This window comes from Mya arenaria, chromosome 6, assembly GCF_026914265.1.
Source record: "Mya arenaria isolate MELC-2E11 chromosome 6, ASM2691426v1".
NCBI classification, from domain to species: domain Eukaryota; kingdom Metazoa; phylum Mollusca; class Bivalvia; order Myida; family Myidae; genus Mya; species Mya arenaria.
In genome coordinates, this window is record NC_069127.1 from 32,172,846 (window position 1) to 32,186,350 (window position 13,505).

The 13,505-nt window shown below is 35.5% G+C and overlaps 2 protein-coding genes across 2 annotated transcripts in view; both read right to left on the bottom strand.

Annotated features, from left to right (window-relative positions):
* Positions 1-13,505, bottom strand: part of LOC128237713 (uncharacterized) — a 28,015-nt gene that overhangs the window by 1,235 nt on the left and 13,275 nt on the right. The window contains exons 12-17 of the mRNA XM_052953294.1: positions 12,770-12,892; positions 10,562-10,749; positions 9,474-9,654; positions 8,886-8,993; positions 8,503-8,718; positions 271-458 (exon numbers count right to left, since the gene is read on the bottom strand). Coding sequence (XP_052809254.1) covers positions 271-458; positions 8,503-8,718; positions 8,886-8,993; positions 9,474-9,654; positions 10,562-10,749; positions 12,770-12,892 — 1,004 coding nt within the window. The remainder of the gene's footprint in view (positions 1-270; positions 459-8,502; positions 8,719-8,885; positions 8,994-9,473; positions 9,655-10,561; positions 10,750-12,769; positions 12,893-13,505) is intronic.
* Positions 329-3,716, bottom strand: LOC128238171 (uncharacterized). The gene is made up of 2 exons (XM_052953788.1): positions 2,149-3,716; positions 329-458 (listed from the first exon to the last, which is right to left on the bottom strand). Exon 1 carries the CDS (start codon positions 3,315-3,317, stop codon positions 2,325-2,327), a length of 993 nt encoding a protein of 330 aa, XP_052809748.1. The 5' UTR covers positions 3,318-3,716; the 3' UTR covers positions 329-458; positions 2,149-2,324.

Genomic DNA, 13,505 nt, shown 5'->3' on the forward strand with positions numbered 1-13,505 from the left:
GTCTTAATGAGTAACTATTTCTCAAGATGCTGTTGTTCAAAGGGATATGTATTTGGTAAGTCAATAAACACACATGGACAACATATATATTACATCATTCAAATTATTAATTTAAAAGGCATTAGGCAAATACTAAGGAGCGACCTTGGAAAAGAAACATTCGGAAATTGGGTAGCGAAATGGGTAATAATTTAGTTCTGAAAACTTCATTATTCTTCCATAATTTCCATACTTTGTGACATGCTTGGTTTTAAAAACATATTTAATTACCAGTTCTGACAAGTCCTCCCCTTGGTCGACGGAAGCCTGAATGCGTTCGATATATTGGTCCCCCTTAGATGTCCTTGCGAAGTGATAGGCCGGAAACCAGCGGCAGTGCTCCACCCAAGGGTTGTCTCCCGCATCCCACTGCCGCAGTCCTCCGTCACAGGCGAAACACCGCACATGATCTTCAACACCTATATAATAGATGTACTTTGATGAATTAAAAAGCAGTGGGCGGAAGCTAGCGGAAGTGTTCAAAGGGTAGTCTCCCGCCTCAAACTGCCGCAGGCCCCGTCATAAGCGAAACAACCTACATGGTCGTTCACAACCGTATAAAATATTCCATTTGTATTTACTGTTTGTAAATAAAATTAGCAAAGCATGCTCACTAATCATCTTATAAAACAGGACCAATTTGCTATTCTGCAACGAAGAGAAAATTGATTAATACCGCCCCAAAACCTATATGGAACAGTTAGTTTTCGACACTTCAAAGACATAGTTTAAGCTATGAATCAAATGATTTAATTGACCGCTATATTGTGAAGCCAACTCGAACTGTACGTATTTGGATCCTTTGCGGGAGTATGAGCCCTCCCCTTGGTAAGTTTAACGTTGACACATAAAATAATACGCTCAATCGCTGACAGTGGCAGTGAGCCTTCTTTGATGTATGCAGTCGACTCACAGACAATAAATGTTGAGCTTGGTTGCTTCGGGAGGACCAAAAGCCACGATCATTCTATGATTCAAAGCCTTGCTATGCAAAGTTTATTTGCACATAATACTCTGGGCACATGTGAGTTTGATTTATGGTCACTAAGCCGAACAAACGTTTCTTGATATTTAAGACACAAAACTACCATATTAATCCTAAATCAACTATGTCATTATTATGTCGTCGGATACGTACGACTGATCTAGTATTTGAGGGTATCCGACGATGAAGTTATCAGCACGATGACCAAATTTCAAAACAAACAAGAAGTTACAGTTTACAAAACTATTACCCGCGTAATTTAAGATAAACAAAGCAGAGTTAGATATAATATCGTGTGACATTTAGTGGTAGTACAGATATGTGTGGTATACTATATTGTGAAAAGAAGTAACAGTTATCGCATGAACTACCAGAGTTATTAAAGTTATACAAAAATGGAGTTATGTATGCTTTCCTGTGACACGTAATTGGAAACGATATGTGATATTTATAAATTTGACGATGAACTTAGCAACAAGACCAAATTGCAAAACAAAGAAGAAGTAACAGTCAAAGCACCCAATTGAAGTTATACAAAACGGAGTTATGTTTACTATCGTGTGACATGTACAGGTAGTGCAAATATATGGTTTGTAGTATAATATACTGTAATAAGATAAAATAGTTCCCGCACCTACTACTCGAGTTATTGAACGAAGTTATGTACGCTATCTTGTGACACGAAATGGGAGTGCCGCTATGTTGTTTGGGTTTACAAGACTCAATACATTTGGGAACACGTTGGTACAATTGTAATCAAGATAACAGAATAGTACCTGGGGCTGTTTGTGTATGGAACGATTCAAGCTACCGTCTTCTTAAAGTTTCAGGATCGTTAATCAGACACTGTAATATTTCAGTTCGTATCAACAGTTGAATAATACCAGGGCTGTGCAATACAAATAATAACCGACAGTTAATATCGCCACGTTGCTGAATTCATTCAATAACCCAAAGTTTTTTTTTTGTAATTTAAATAGGTATTGGCTTTGAAATAGTTCAATAAGATTAATTCTGTACAGTGAATATCTATTTTAACTTCCTTGTTATGATCGTAATAAATCGATCTTATCTAAGATATAAAAACAAACAAATAACATTTTACATTTTAAATACATGAATACCCTTTTCTGTTCCAATCCAGTAATCCCATATATGTCAATGAGGAAGTCACAGCTGCCAGCGTGTTTAATATTCTCTGATAATGGATCGCCAACCGGGCTGAAGTTTTTTGAGTTCGATACCGCACTGGTGGCACCGAACAAAGTCCGTATGTTAAAAAGGAGTTTTATGAAACCCTTTAATAATATTCACCCGTGAAAAAGAAGCCAGCTGCTGCAAGCGTTTGTGGGGTAGGTGCTGAATGCGACCAGGCGGTAAACGTGTCTAGTCTGCTTTCCATGGCACATTTCCCTGGATAGCGAGGCCGTCTTTTTTTGCTTCGTGATATGTCATTTGTCCTTCCGCTCTCTAAGGTTGAAATGTTGTTCTGCTCATGAGTATTTTCCAGTCCTCCATGTTTTATCCCTGGCCGCCATTGCGGCGGATTCGGTAGCAATTCACCGTCATTGTAGATTATGTTTTTGTATGAATTTGTTGGTAATGCTAACTGCTTGAAATAACTTTTTACATAGGGAAGTGCATAAATTTGAATTTCTTTGAACGGAACGACAAGATCAAGGTTCTTGTTTTTCACGGTTGTTGTGTCAGAGCTCTTATTTTCACCTAACATATAGTCACCATAATGACACATGTTGTCGGGAGTGTCATATTCAAAGGGCATTTCCGTCAACTGTTTCTTCGACAGATCAACTTTATATGGGCAAAGGTCATCGTGTACGTACCATTGAAGCTTTTCAAACATCTGCTGACAGTATGGTCTCTTATATAGTACCACGAAAGACCCCGCAGTCCTCGAAGTCCTTACCACAAAGTCCGTAAAAGGTACCTCGGGGAGATAGGAACATATCTGTACATTTTGATTCTCCTCCGTAATTTCGAGCTCTTTTTGTGAATCAAGCAACACGAAACAGCGATATTGACCGTCCTTATACCGAAAGTACACCGTATATTCTTCAACACTGGACAGAACATGCCGAATAAAGGCACTGAAATTCGCGGCGTTCACAATGTGAATCTCGAAGATAAATACTTCTAAAATTGTTACATCCTTTTTGCTTTTCTTTCCGTTGGGATCTTTTAAGAATCGCATTTCTATTTTCCGATTTAGTATGTCTCTTTTTATGAGCACATGCCCTTTCGGGAGCTTTGATGAAATAGACACTTTAACCATAGCGAAACAATTATCATAAATAATTATTACACAAAGTATTAAAATAGAATAAACATTATTTCTGAATAGTTCACTTCTCAGCGATCACATAATGAACAGTCTATTAAGTGGATTCCCAAATTCACGAGACGGCGTCGGCTCACAACGAGATTCCCTTTTTGTTCATGTAAAATTACTCAAGTTTACCACTTTATTATAAATTTTCAGAAAAAAATCCGGATTTAACACTATTTTGAATTTACTTTCCTAAGATCTGATTATTGACATTCAAGTAATGGGAGTCCCAAATTTACGAGATTATAATAATGACTTTCAATCGGCGAATGCTACAGATAATAATTGAATACTTGTCATACAATATCTTCCTATCTGATGTAGATAAATTAAACCCATGCTCATTTATTGATTGCTTGAGGAATGACATGCATTTTTAAAAGCAATGAATTATACTGATTTATAAACAGCTTTAAACACCCTTTTCAAATGTTAAGATATTATTAGATTTATAATGTTTTCGTTGTATTGGGTTCTCAAATAATAATGAATTAAGCGGTTTTACTATCTGAAAGCTTGGGATAGTATCTATACTTAACTACTGGGTCAATTTTCTCAAAACATCTTAAGTCCCTTTTAAATTAATTACGGTTTGTATCTTATCACAATGTTTATACAACTGTTTCATTGGAATTGCATGATCCATTGATCCCACAACCACTTAAATCAGTCCTAACATACGTACTTACATAGACTACCTACACACCAACTCTCATAACTATCCATTAATGATAACTAAAGCCATTGAGCGAACACCATCTGCTTGTTGCCCTACCAACGCCGTACCCCAATCAAATAACCGGGACCTTTTATCGACAGATCTAGTATACCACAATTATCCTCTATGTATAACTATACTACACCAGTTTAACATAACTTGACATTGTAGTCATCTCGTTCTACTAATTTAGCGTCGAACTTATACCAACAAAAAATAAAAAAACAACAACATTTTTTGCGATGAATGTAGCTGTCGATTAAAATAATGTTCTGGTGATAAATGAATCTGGACTTGACCCCCATCCATATGCCATAGGCTTGATTTCTAACTTTTCCTATTTTTTTCATAAATGTTTGCAAATTAACATCCTGAAATTGTTTTCACAGCTTATTAAACTATGGAGAATTTCAAAAATGTACAAGAACTAACGATGGAGTCAACACTGACATCCAAATGTTCAACTCTAAGTGATCGTCCGTCACCCTACCGAAATTACATAACCATAAGGACACCTTCTCATATTAATTATAACAACCCTCTGTTCGGTCCAACTGGACAAGGTTCTGACGGAAAGCAGGAAAACTAAAACTGCAAAGGTAAAATCATTTTTTGAGATCCCAGAAAAATCGATTTTCTGTCAAGTTATTTACATCACTTACAATAGCCATTGAATGATATAAAACAGGCACACCAAAAGTGTAGAATATAATATTATGTTTATTCCTTGAAAATCATTATAACACTAAATGAATAAATGATGTTTAAAAAAACTGAAATGTTTGGCATGTTGTGTGAACTGTTTTTGGTGTGTTTGCTTTGGCCTGCCCTACCAATCTTGTATAGCTGCGCCTCATGAATTCTCCTGAAATAAAATGAGGGCACTTCCAAACTAGATGTCCGTGTAAAACAATTGTCATATATACGAGGCAAAGTAAACCTTGTCGGGTGAGAGCGAAGTTTGAACCCGAATATTGTTTCCTGCGCCTCTTATATCTAATATCGGGTCACCTACTAACACCGTAGTATTTCATGCGTCATTCCTGTTGGAGGCGTGATATTTATGTTGACGGTTTCAACAGCTACTAAATAATGAAAGACAATGTAAGTCGTTATGTGCACATGTGGTTATTTTGACAACTTTTTGATATATTTCCATGTATTGAATAATGTACACATTAAATTATTATTGGAGATCATTCTGTGATGAGGGCTTTCAATATGTGTATAACCAATTAAAAAAACAATACCATATATAGTTGATTAAATTTTCGTGAAAATTCTTTTTCTGTTAATATTCGAACTCATTATCAATTACATTTATATTAATTTTTTTCATACCTTACCTTGAAACCAAGGTCCTTGATCCGTGAAAATTTGAACAGGAACTTAATGTTATAAAACTGGTATTTTATTTTTTAAAGTGACACTCGTAATTAAAATCAATACATACACATGTATGCAAACATACTTTTGAGTGATATTGATCAAACATTCAGTTCGATATTTACTTCACATTTCAAGTACATGTGCAGTTTACATAATCTTATTATGACAGTTTCATTTTAAGTACAATAACCCCTTTGAAAATAGTCTCTTATTTAGAGGATATATACATGCGAACGGTTTTTCAGTTTTCAACTTTGGTTGTGATGTGTTTACATGAAATTTTAAAATATAGTCATAGTGCAAGGCCATGATTAATCAAATGTAAAAACCTTTCAATCTGTGATATGATAATTTGATAAAATATGTTTAACCGGAGGTTTAACATCAATTAACCAGTACATATTTATGATAATAGGCGCATCGAAATAGCCGGTCACATCGTTATCTGGCAATAAGCTGTATTTCGTTACTCTATTTGTGTTTTAGTATTTGGAATGGTTATAATCCAATAAAAACAATGTAACTGTTAGAGGGACTATTTCATCGTTTTAAAATTATTTTTTACGGGCTTTGAATTAAGATTTGAATATTATTTTTCGGCGTTTTATTGATGTATGAAGTGTCGGAAAAACTAATTTGCAGGTGTTTATGTATAAATAAGGTGTAATTTTTCCGACACTCCATACATCAATGAAACGCAGAAAAATAATATTCAGTACTTATGATTACAACTACAAAAATAAAAGATCATTTTTATTTTGCCATTATCCAAGAACCGCAATTCATCACTCGATAGTTCCAAGTAGTATGTAGCCTTCCCACGCGTATGAATACATCGGCGTGTTCGGGACACGTGGAGCTTAATTTACATGTAGTTGCAATACCAGCAGTGGCTGCTGACTCCTCATTTTTCCCATTTCGAAAATGATAAACAAAACATTTCAGGTAAGATATTTACGTAAAGGCGACTTGTTTGAACTCCATAAAATATCTTTCATTTTTCCTTGTATAAGATTATTCTTTTACCAGTATTTATTTGTTACAATAAGGGTTTCAAAATGTGTGTCATTACTTTCAATAAGCTGTTGACCTAGATCTAAACTTTCATTTTCACTTTCATTTCTATTTTTAACTTCATGCAAATCATAAAACGAAATATTCATCAGTTCTTCAATATCTGGAGAAATCTCAGCAACAACAGCAATTTTCTTATAAGTATCTATCATGTGTTTCCGATACGGATAGAAAAAATCGACCCGAGGGCACGCGCGTAAACCGGTAACGAGGCTTGCCCGAGGGTAGGATTTTTCAATCCGTACCGGAAACACATGATAGATACTTATATTCCAGAACCGGTCACATGACCAAAAACACACGTCCGGTATGCAAAAATACTCTTTCCTGGCCTAGAAAACTCAAAACTACCAAAAAGATAAAATAAGTCGAAATCTGCAGTGCGTTCAGTCAGGCGAGCGTTTACAAAACGCTCGCAAACGTTTTGTTTTGTATCCCTGTTGCAACGCAGCGCATACACGTTAAGCGGGAAACCAAATAGCGAACGTTCGCCGCAAACATCTTTACTGAACGCGCTGCAGACAGATCATCTGCCATGTCTACACTGTGCTGCAGACGAACTTTCAGCTTCAATTTATCCGCAATTAATGTATAGTCATTATTAATAATAATAATCATAATAAAAATAATAATAATAATAATAATAATAATAATAATAATAATAATAATAATAATAATAATAATAATAATAATAATAATAATAATGATAACAAACAAGATCAATATCTTTTAAAGGTTTATTGTTTAGTTGTTGCTTATTTTAAACCACAAATATATTTCAACAAAGTAAATACACATATGTAAAAAATGTAAAAAATAAATAATAAACAAATACTTATATAAACAACTTCCTCCTATGATGTGACGTAATAGGTTGTAAAAAAAGAAGTCCTTTAAAATTATTAATAAGCATACACGAATACTTCATAGAGAAATTATTTAATGTCACATGGGTTGTTATATCCAATAGGAATCAAACATTTACTTGCACCTGATCAAATTTGAAATTATTAACAGAATTGGGTGTGGAAAATCATTTGGATTGTTTAAACTAAGATATTTACGGCAAGATGAAACCCTTAAACAGTTGATATATGCTCAGATATTGTCTTTGAAGTCCTTTATTTCGAAAAGCGTTCGTAAAGCGATTCAGTAACAGGTTGTAGCGTGATTAGTTGATTGATATTATCAGCTGATGCTATCAATATATTCAATACAGTATGAGTCCCTGTGGATGATTTGATATGATATAAGTTTTATATGTTTTGCTTTCTAGCTACGTGTGTTCGATCTTCACTACAACAGTTTTGTTCTACACATTAGCACATTTTACACGTGTAGTATGTCAAGTACAATACATGAACAATATATTTTACTCAACTCGACAAAAAAGCAATAGCTCAATGTGTTAAACACAAAGAAACTTAATTTGGACAGCTTAGCAGATTGAAAACGTAATTACATAAACATTTGTTAATGAAGGTTCAACCTGAAGATGCCCATTTTTATGGTGTATGATAATGCGCTCGTGAACGTCTGTTTTATTCATTGGAACAAGGAAAGCTGGGTTAGAGCACACGTTTACTGATGTCGTTCTTTTTCTTCTCGGGTTGCCGTGGGAAGTACTGGGTTTGCATGTATAGTTTCATTGTGGTTTTTAAGGCACTACATTTGTCTGGATAACATGAGTTAATTCAAGGAGATATTTGAATGCAATACGAGCAATATGAGGTATGTTGGTATGGCACATAATCATTCGTAAAAGATGTATACAGTAATGTTATTAAAAACAACACCACACACATTTTATAGCACACACGCACGCACGCACGCACGAACGAACGCACGCACGCACGCACGCACACACACACATGTAAAATAATATTTGTGAACACATATGTAAAACTTGTTTATACATTGCTTTAACATGTAAATATAAAATCTCTTTTCATTCCTGTTCCTGACTTTTTAGCACCATGATCGTTTTCACGATTTCCCTGATCGGCCGGTCACAAACAATACACACCGTAACGTCATATTTGCTCGCGCAGTCCATGCACATCCGGTGATGCGCACATGGCAGGAATAGTGCGTTAATGTTGTTGACATAACACCGCTTGCATTTTATTAGGTGCTTTAAGCGAGCGTTCTCATCAAATATGCTTTCTGTAAAATGAGTAAGTCTCTAGTTTAATATGTGTTATACATTTAAAGGCAATACATGTATTCTGTACATAATTATTTACATTAAGAAATTTGAAACTTGTCAAAAAATGTGAGAGTTATATCACTATTTTTCAGGTCATGACAGCATATCGTGGGTCAATCAATACCTGGGGTTTCCTCTGTAACAGATTCCTGTTGAACTTGTCGGATTTCATTCCGTTTTTGGATATCCCCTATGCAGCAGATAAGATCTTCTAATGTTGGAAGAATATTTCCTGAAAATGGAAATCAGGATGTTTTCGATATTGGATCAAATTTACTTCATGGAAGAGGAATTCAGTACATTTCCTGAATTGAAATTAATTATGTTTCCAGATAGTATATTTCCTAAAATGGCAAATTTCTGAAATGGAAATCAGTTTCTTTCACGTGAAATATAGAGTTTTATCAGTGAAATAACAACCGTGAACGTATCGATTTGATATTTTTACTGCAAAATAAGGAGCGAAATATCTACTTTTAGATCTACTTTTAAAATCGAATTCGGTTACTTTCCCTTGATTAAAAACCAAACACTTTTTACACTTCACTTTGAACCAAACAATGTTGCCAAAAATAATTTGAAATTTAAAAAGGTTAATAAGTTTAGAAAAAGATCTATTTGGAAATACACAACATCTTCTTAAAAAGGAAATTGGTATAAATCTTGAACTAGAAATCCGTTTTTTTTCTGAAAAAATAATACTAAAAATCACCACTTGTTCTGAGTCGAATGAGGGCCTCTTCAAACTCTTCTGCTGGAAACCCAAGATCCCTAATGCACGTGCGTCGGTGTCTCTCGAGCTCGGCGCGCCCAAGCGTGATGTTGTCTATACCGGAAGTCACGATGTCTTCAGGAGACTTTTCCTGATGCTGGGTCACAGGTCTTGTTGCCTTCTATGAAAGTAATATATGAATAACAATTCAAAGAAAATGAAGCTCTTTTGAGGAAAGGACGACAAGGCATGAGTTGTCAATCATTTATTTGACAAGTATATATGAAATTCCAGATGATGTAACATTTGAAAAGAGGGTAATAACTTTCAAACCTTATATACGTTACATTGTTTAAATAATACAGGGGAGTGATTACATTGCAAATTGATGACAAGGAGGATAATTGTAAGTTTGTTTAATTGTTTAAGTAATGCAATGTATTTCACCTAGTTTGTACCAAAAGAAAGATTTCACGAGTGACTTTTCAACGAAATGACGTCATACTGGAAATGAAATTAAATAACGTCAATGCCTTTTCCTTCCGGCATTATATGCGTTTATGTGGCCATTTTTACAATAAAATACAGGGAGACTATCTTGCGATAAACTCACGGTTTCAAACGATGAAATTATGGAGATAAACTCCACTGTTATAATTCAATAAACCACCGGACATCATTAAATAAATATACAAGGCGCATGCCAATTTATATGAACATGGTTAATTGTAACTGATTAGGTGCCTGTCGAGGAGTGTATAAAGTGCTTTAAATTAAATCATTGTGAAATTAATCATTTGTGTACATTGTACATATTGTGTTTTAAGAGTTTTATCTGTAATTGTGTCACAATGTGTCTATAGTTCTCAAGATAAAGATGCTTTTGTTTAAAGGGTTTTAAATTTGGTAAAATAAACTATAATTGTCGAACAGTAAATTCATTTGACCAAAAGTATATAGACAATAGATATGGTGCAAAAAACGTACATTCGATAAATAGGTAGATACATAGATAGAAAATACCTTTGATAATTTCATTATTCTTAATTTATTTTAATAGTTTTGTTAGTAGAAATATATTTAATCACCAGTTCTGAAAAGTCCTCCCCTTGGTCGACGGAAGCCTGAACCAGTGCGATATATTGGTCTCCCTTGATTCTCCTGGCAAAGGGACAAGCCGGAAACCAGCGACAATGTTCTACCCATGGGTCGTCTCCCGCATCCCACTGTCGCAGTACTCCGTCACAGGCGAAACACCGCACAAGATCTTCAACACCTATAAAACGAATAATTTATCAATAAGTATCATACCTTCAATTCGTATGTCCCTTTAAGGTATGTTATTAAGTCAATCGGTCTGTTAATATCTGTATTTTGTTAAAATATATCGGAGCGCCCGGAAAACAGTGCAGTGTTCTATCAAAGGGTCTTCTCCCGTGGTCGTCCAAACTTGAATAATGTTTTCTACTTATACTTACTACCCCGTCAAATAATTTTGCAAGGCGTACTCTCATCTCATAAAAACACGATCATTATGCCTTTTGCATCGAAGTGACATCAAATTTATACCACGCAAAAAGTTATTTCGAACCGTTAATTTTTAAAGAGTGTAATATAAAGCTAGAAATTATTTGGAATTCATGCCGACTAAAAAGCTATTTCGAACAGTAACTTTTCATAGAGTGTAATTTAAGGCTATGAATTACTTGGCCGGTTGAAAAACCAATGAACACTGTTGCGTATGAATCCTTTGCGGATGTGTAAGCCTGCCCCTTAGTAGTTAGTTCCAAGTAAATACATAAAAGAATACGCCTGTAACGTGCGACGTCAGCAAACACCTACAGGTCCCTTTAGAGAAAAGCATGCTCGACCCTGAAGGGATCCGCTGATCTTTATTTACAGTAGTTAATTCTCAATCAATACAGAACCCAGGGTTTGCTAATTTACATATTACCAACCAAGTTAACATACGTACTATGAACTTACTTCCGTCTAGAACGGAATGGTATACTATGAACGCATATCCGCCGCCTACAGCGGACCATTACACGCCTTATCGCTGACGGTGGCAGTCGGCTTTCTTTTAATGCCTGACGTATTAATAGTCAATAGATGTATAGACGTTCTAGATTAGTCCGCCCGGTTTTCTCAGTCGGTAGAGCGTTGGACTGTGAATCGGACCACGTCACTTCTGTTGTGGTTGGTTATGAAATTCTTTCTACGACCATTCGCACTGTACCACCGCCATGCATGGCATGTACAGAAGTTGTCAGTTCTTTGCAGAGGTGAAGGCACCTAGTACTGGTTCTGCCCAGGATAGGTGTGCGGTGGTTGAACTGTCACTCTGGGACCCGGAGTATAATTAACTAACACCACCACCACGACGTACAACTGGATACAAATTTATAATTTAACCTTCATATGTCATTTCAACAAAGTTTGACTGGACAGGAAGATATTCCCAAATTCTTCGAAAAAGTAAGAATTAGGGCAACAAGCTGAAGTATTTCATTCCATTTAACAAAATCACTTGAACATATTGAAAATAATTACCTTTAAAGATGCTCTCTTACTCCCAAATAAGATTTACCACAATTAATGGAATTGTTTAAAAACAAGAATAACACAATTTCAGCAACAAGTGATAAGTTAGCTCAGTTTTGTCCCATGTTATGAAATACTCTAAATATTTCGTGGAATTACGGACTAATGGCAAAGTTCGACTTGGGCACATTCTGCTGAATTGTAAGTAACAATATAAGTTGTCTAAGCCTGTCATTTTTTGTCTAAGAATTCAGTGTTTGTATACCACGTGATAAATTACGTCATATACATGTATGCTACGTCGGAAGGCAACATTTTGCTTAAAATAAAGACTTCAATCAAAGATTTTCTTGTACTACACCATTTTAAATCAAACAAAGGGCAGTCTATGTCGGCTAAGGATCACCGCCTTCGTTTTCTTACCGAAGTTTGATTAGGTGATTAGTTTCATCCAACACTTCGGCAAACCTGTTTCCAAAATAACGTTTTGACAGTGCTCCGTCAGACGGCCGTTTGGTGAAAAGGTTTGTCGAAGTGTTTTAAGAAACTAAACTCTCAATCAAACTCTGGTAAGAGATCGAAGGCGGGACTCCGTAAGCTGCGTAGACTGACTATGTTTCATTTAAGATGTTGAAGTTATCTTTGTTTAAAGTATTGATTCGAAGCATTTATGACGCAATTTATCACGTGGTATACACACACCGAATAAGAAACATTGGAAACGTCTTTTCCCCAATATGGTAAACTTGTACCTGTGAAGTACAGACCAGCGTCTGCCAGCTGGTAGGACTTCTGAGACACCTTTTCCGGCCAGCCGTCATATGTAGCCAGGCGTGCCTCATAGCTTGCGTACTCGGGTCTTCGATATGTTATATCTATTGGGGTTAATAAAAACATATTTGAGCAATGGTTCTTATTAGGCATTCGTGCATACTATGATATTTAAATGAATATTTTGGACAAAACTATTTACACAAAACTACCATGTAAATCTCAGATGTCAGTAAAGTTCCGTGAAGGTATCCAATGATTATGTTATTAGCCCCAAGAGTTCTGCAAAACAGAGTTATGTAAGCTATCATAACACATAATCTCACATAATATGAATGTCAATGTGTGGCTTGGGGTACTAGTATTGAATATATTGTGGCACGTAATAGGAGAACCGAGGTGTGGTTTGATGTATAATATATTGTGACACGTAATGGGAGTGTCAATGTCTGGTTTGATGTATAATATATTGTTACACGTTATGGGAGAACCTAGGTGTGGTTTGATGATTAATATATTGTGACGCGTCATGGGAGTGCCGAGATGTGGTTCGATGCATAATATATTGTGTATAATATTTTGTGAAACGTTTTCGGACAGCCCAGGTGGGATTTGACGTAAAATATATTGTGACTCGTTATGGGACAGCTGAGGTGTGATTTGATGTATAATAAATTGTGACACGTTCTGGGAGAGCCGAGGTGAGGTTTGATGTAT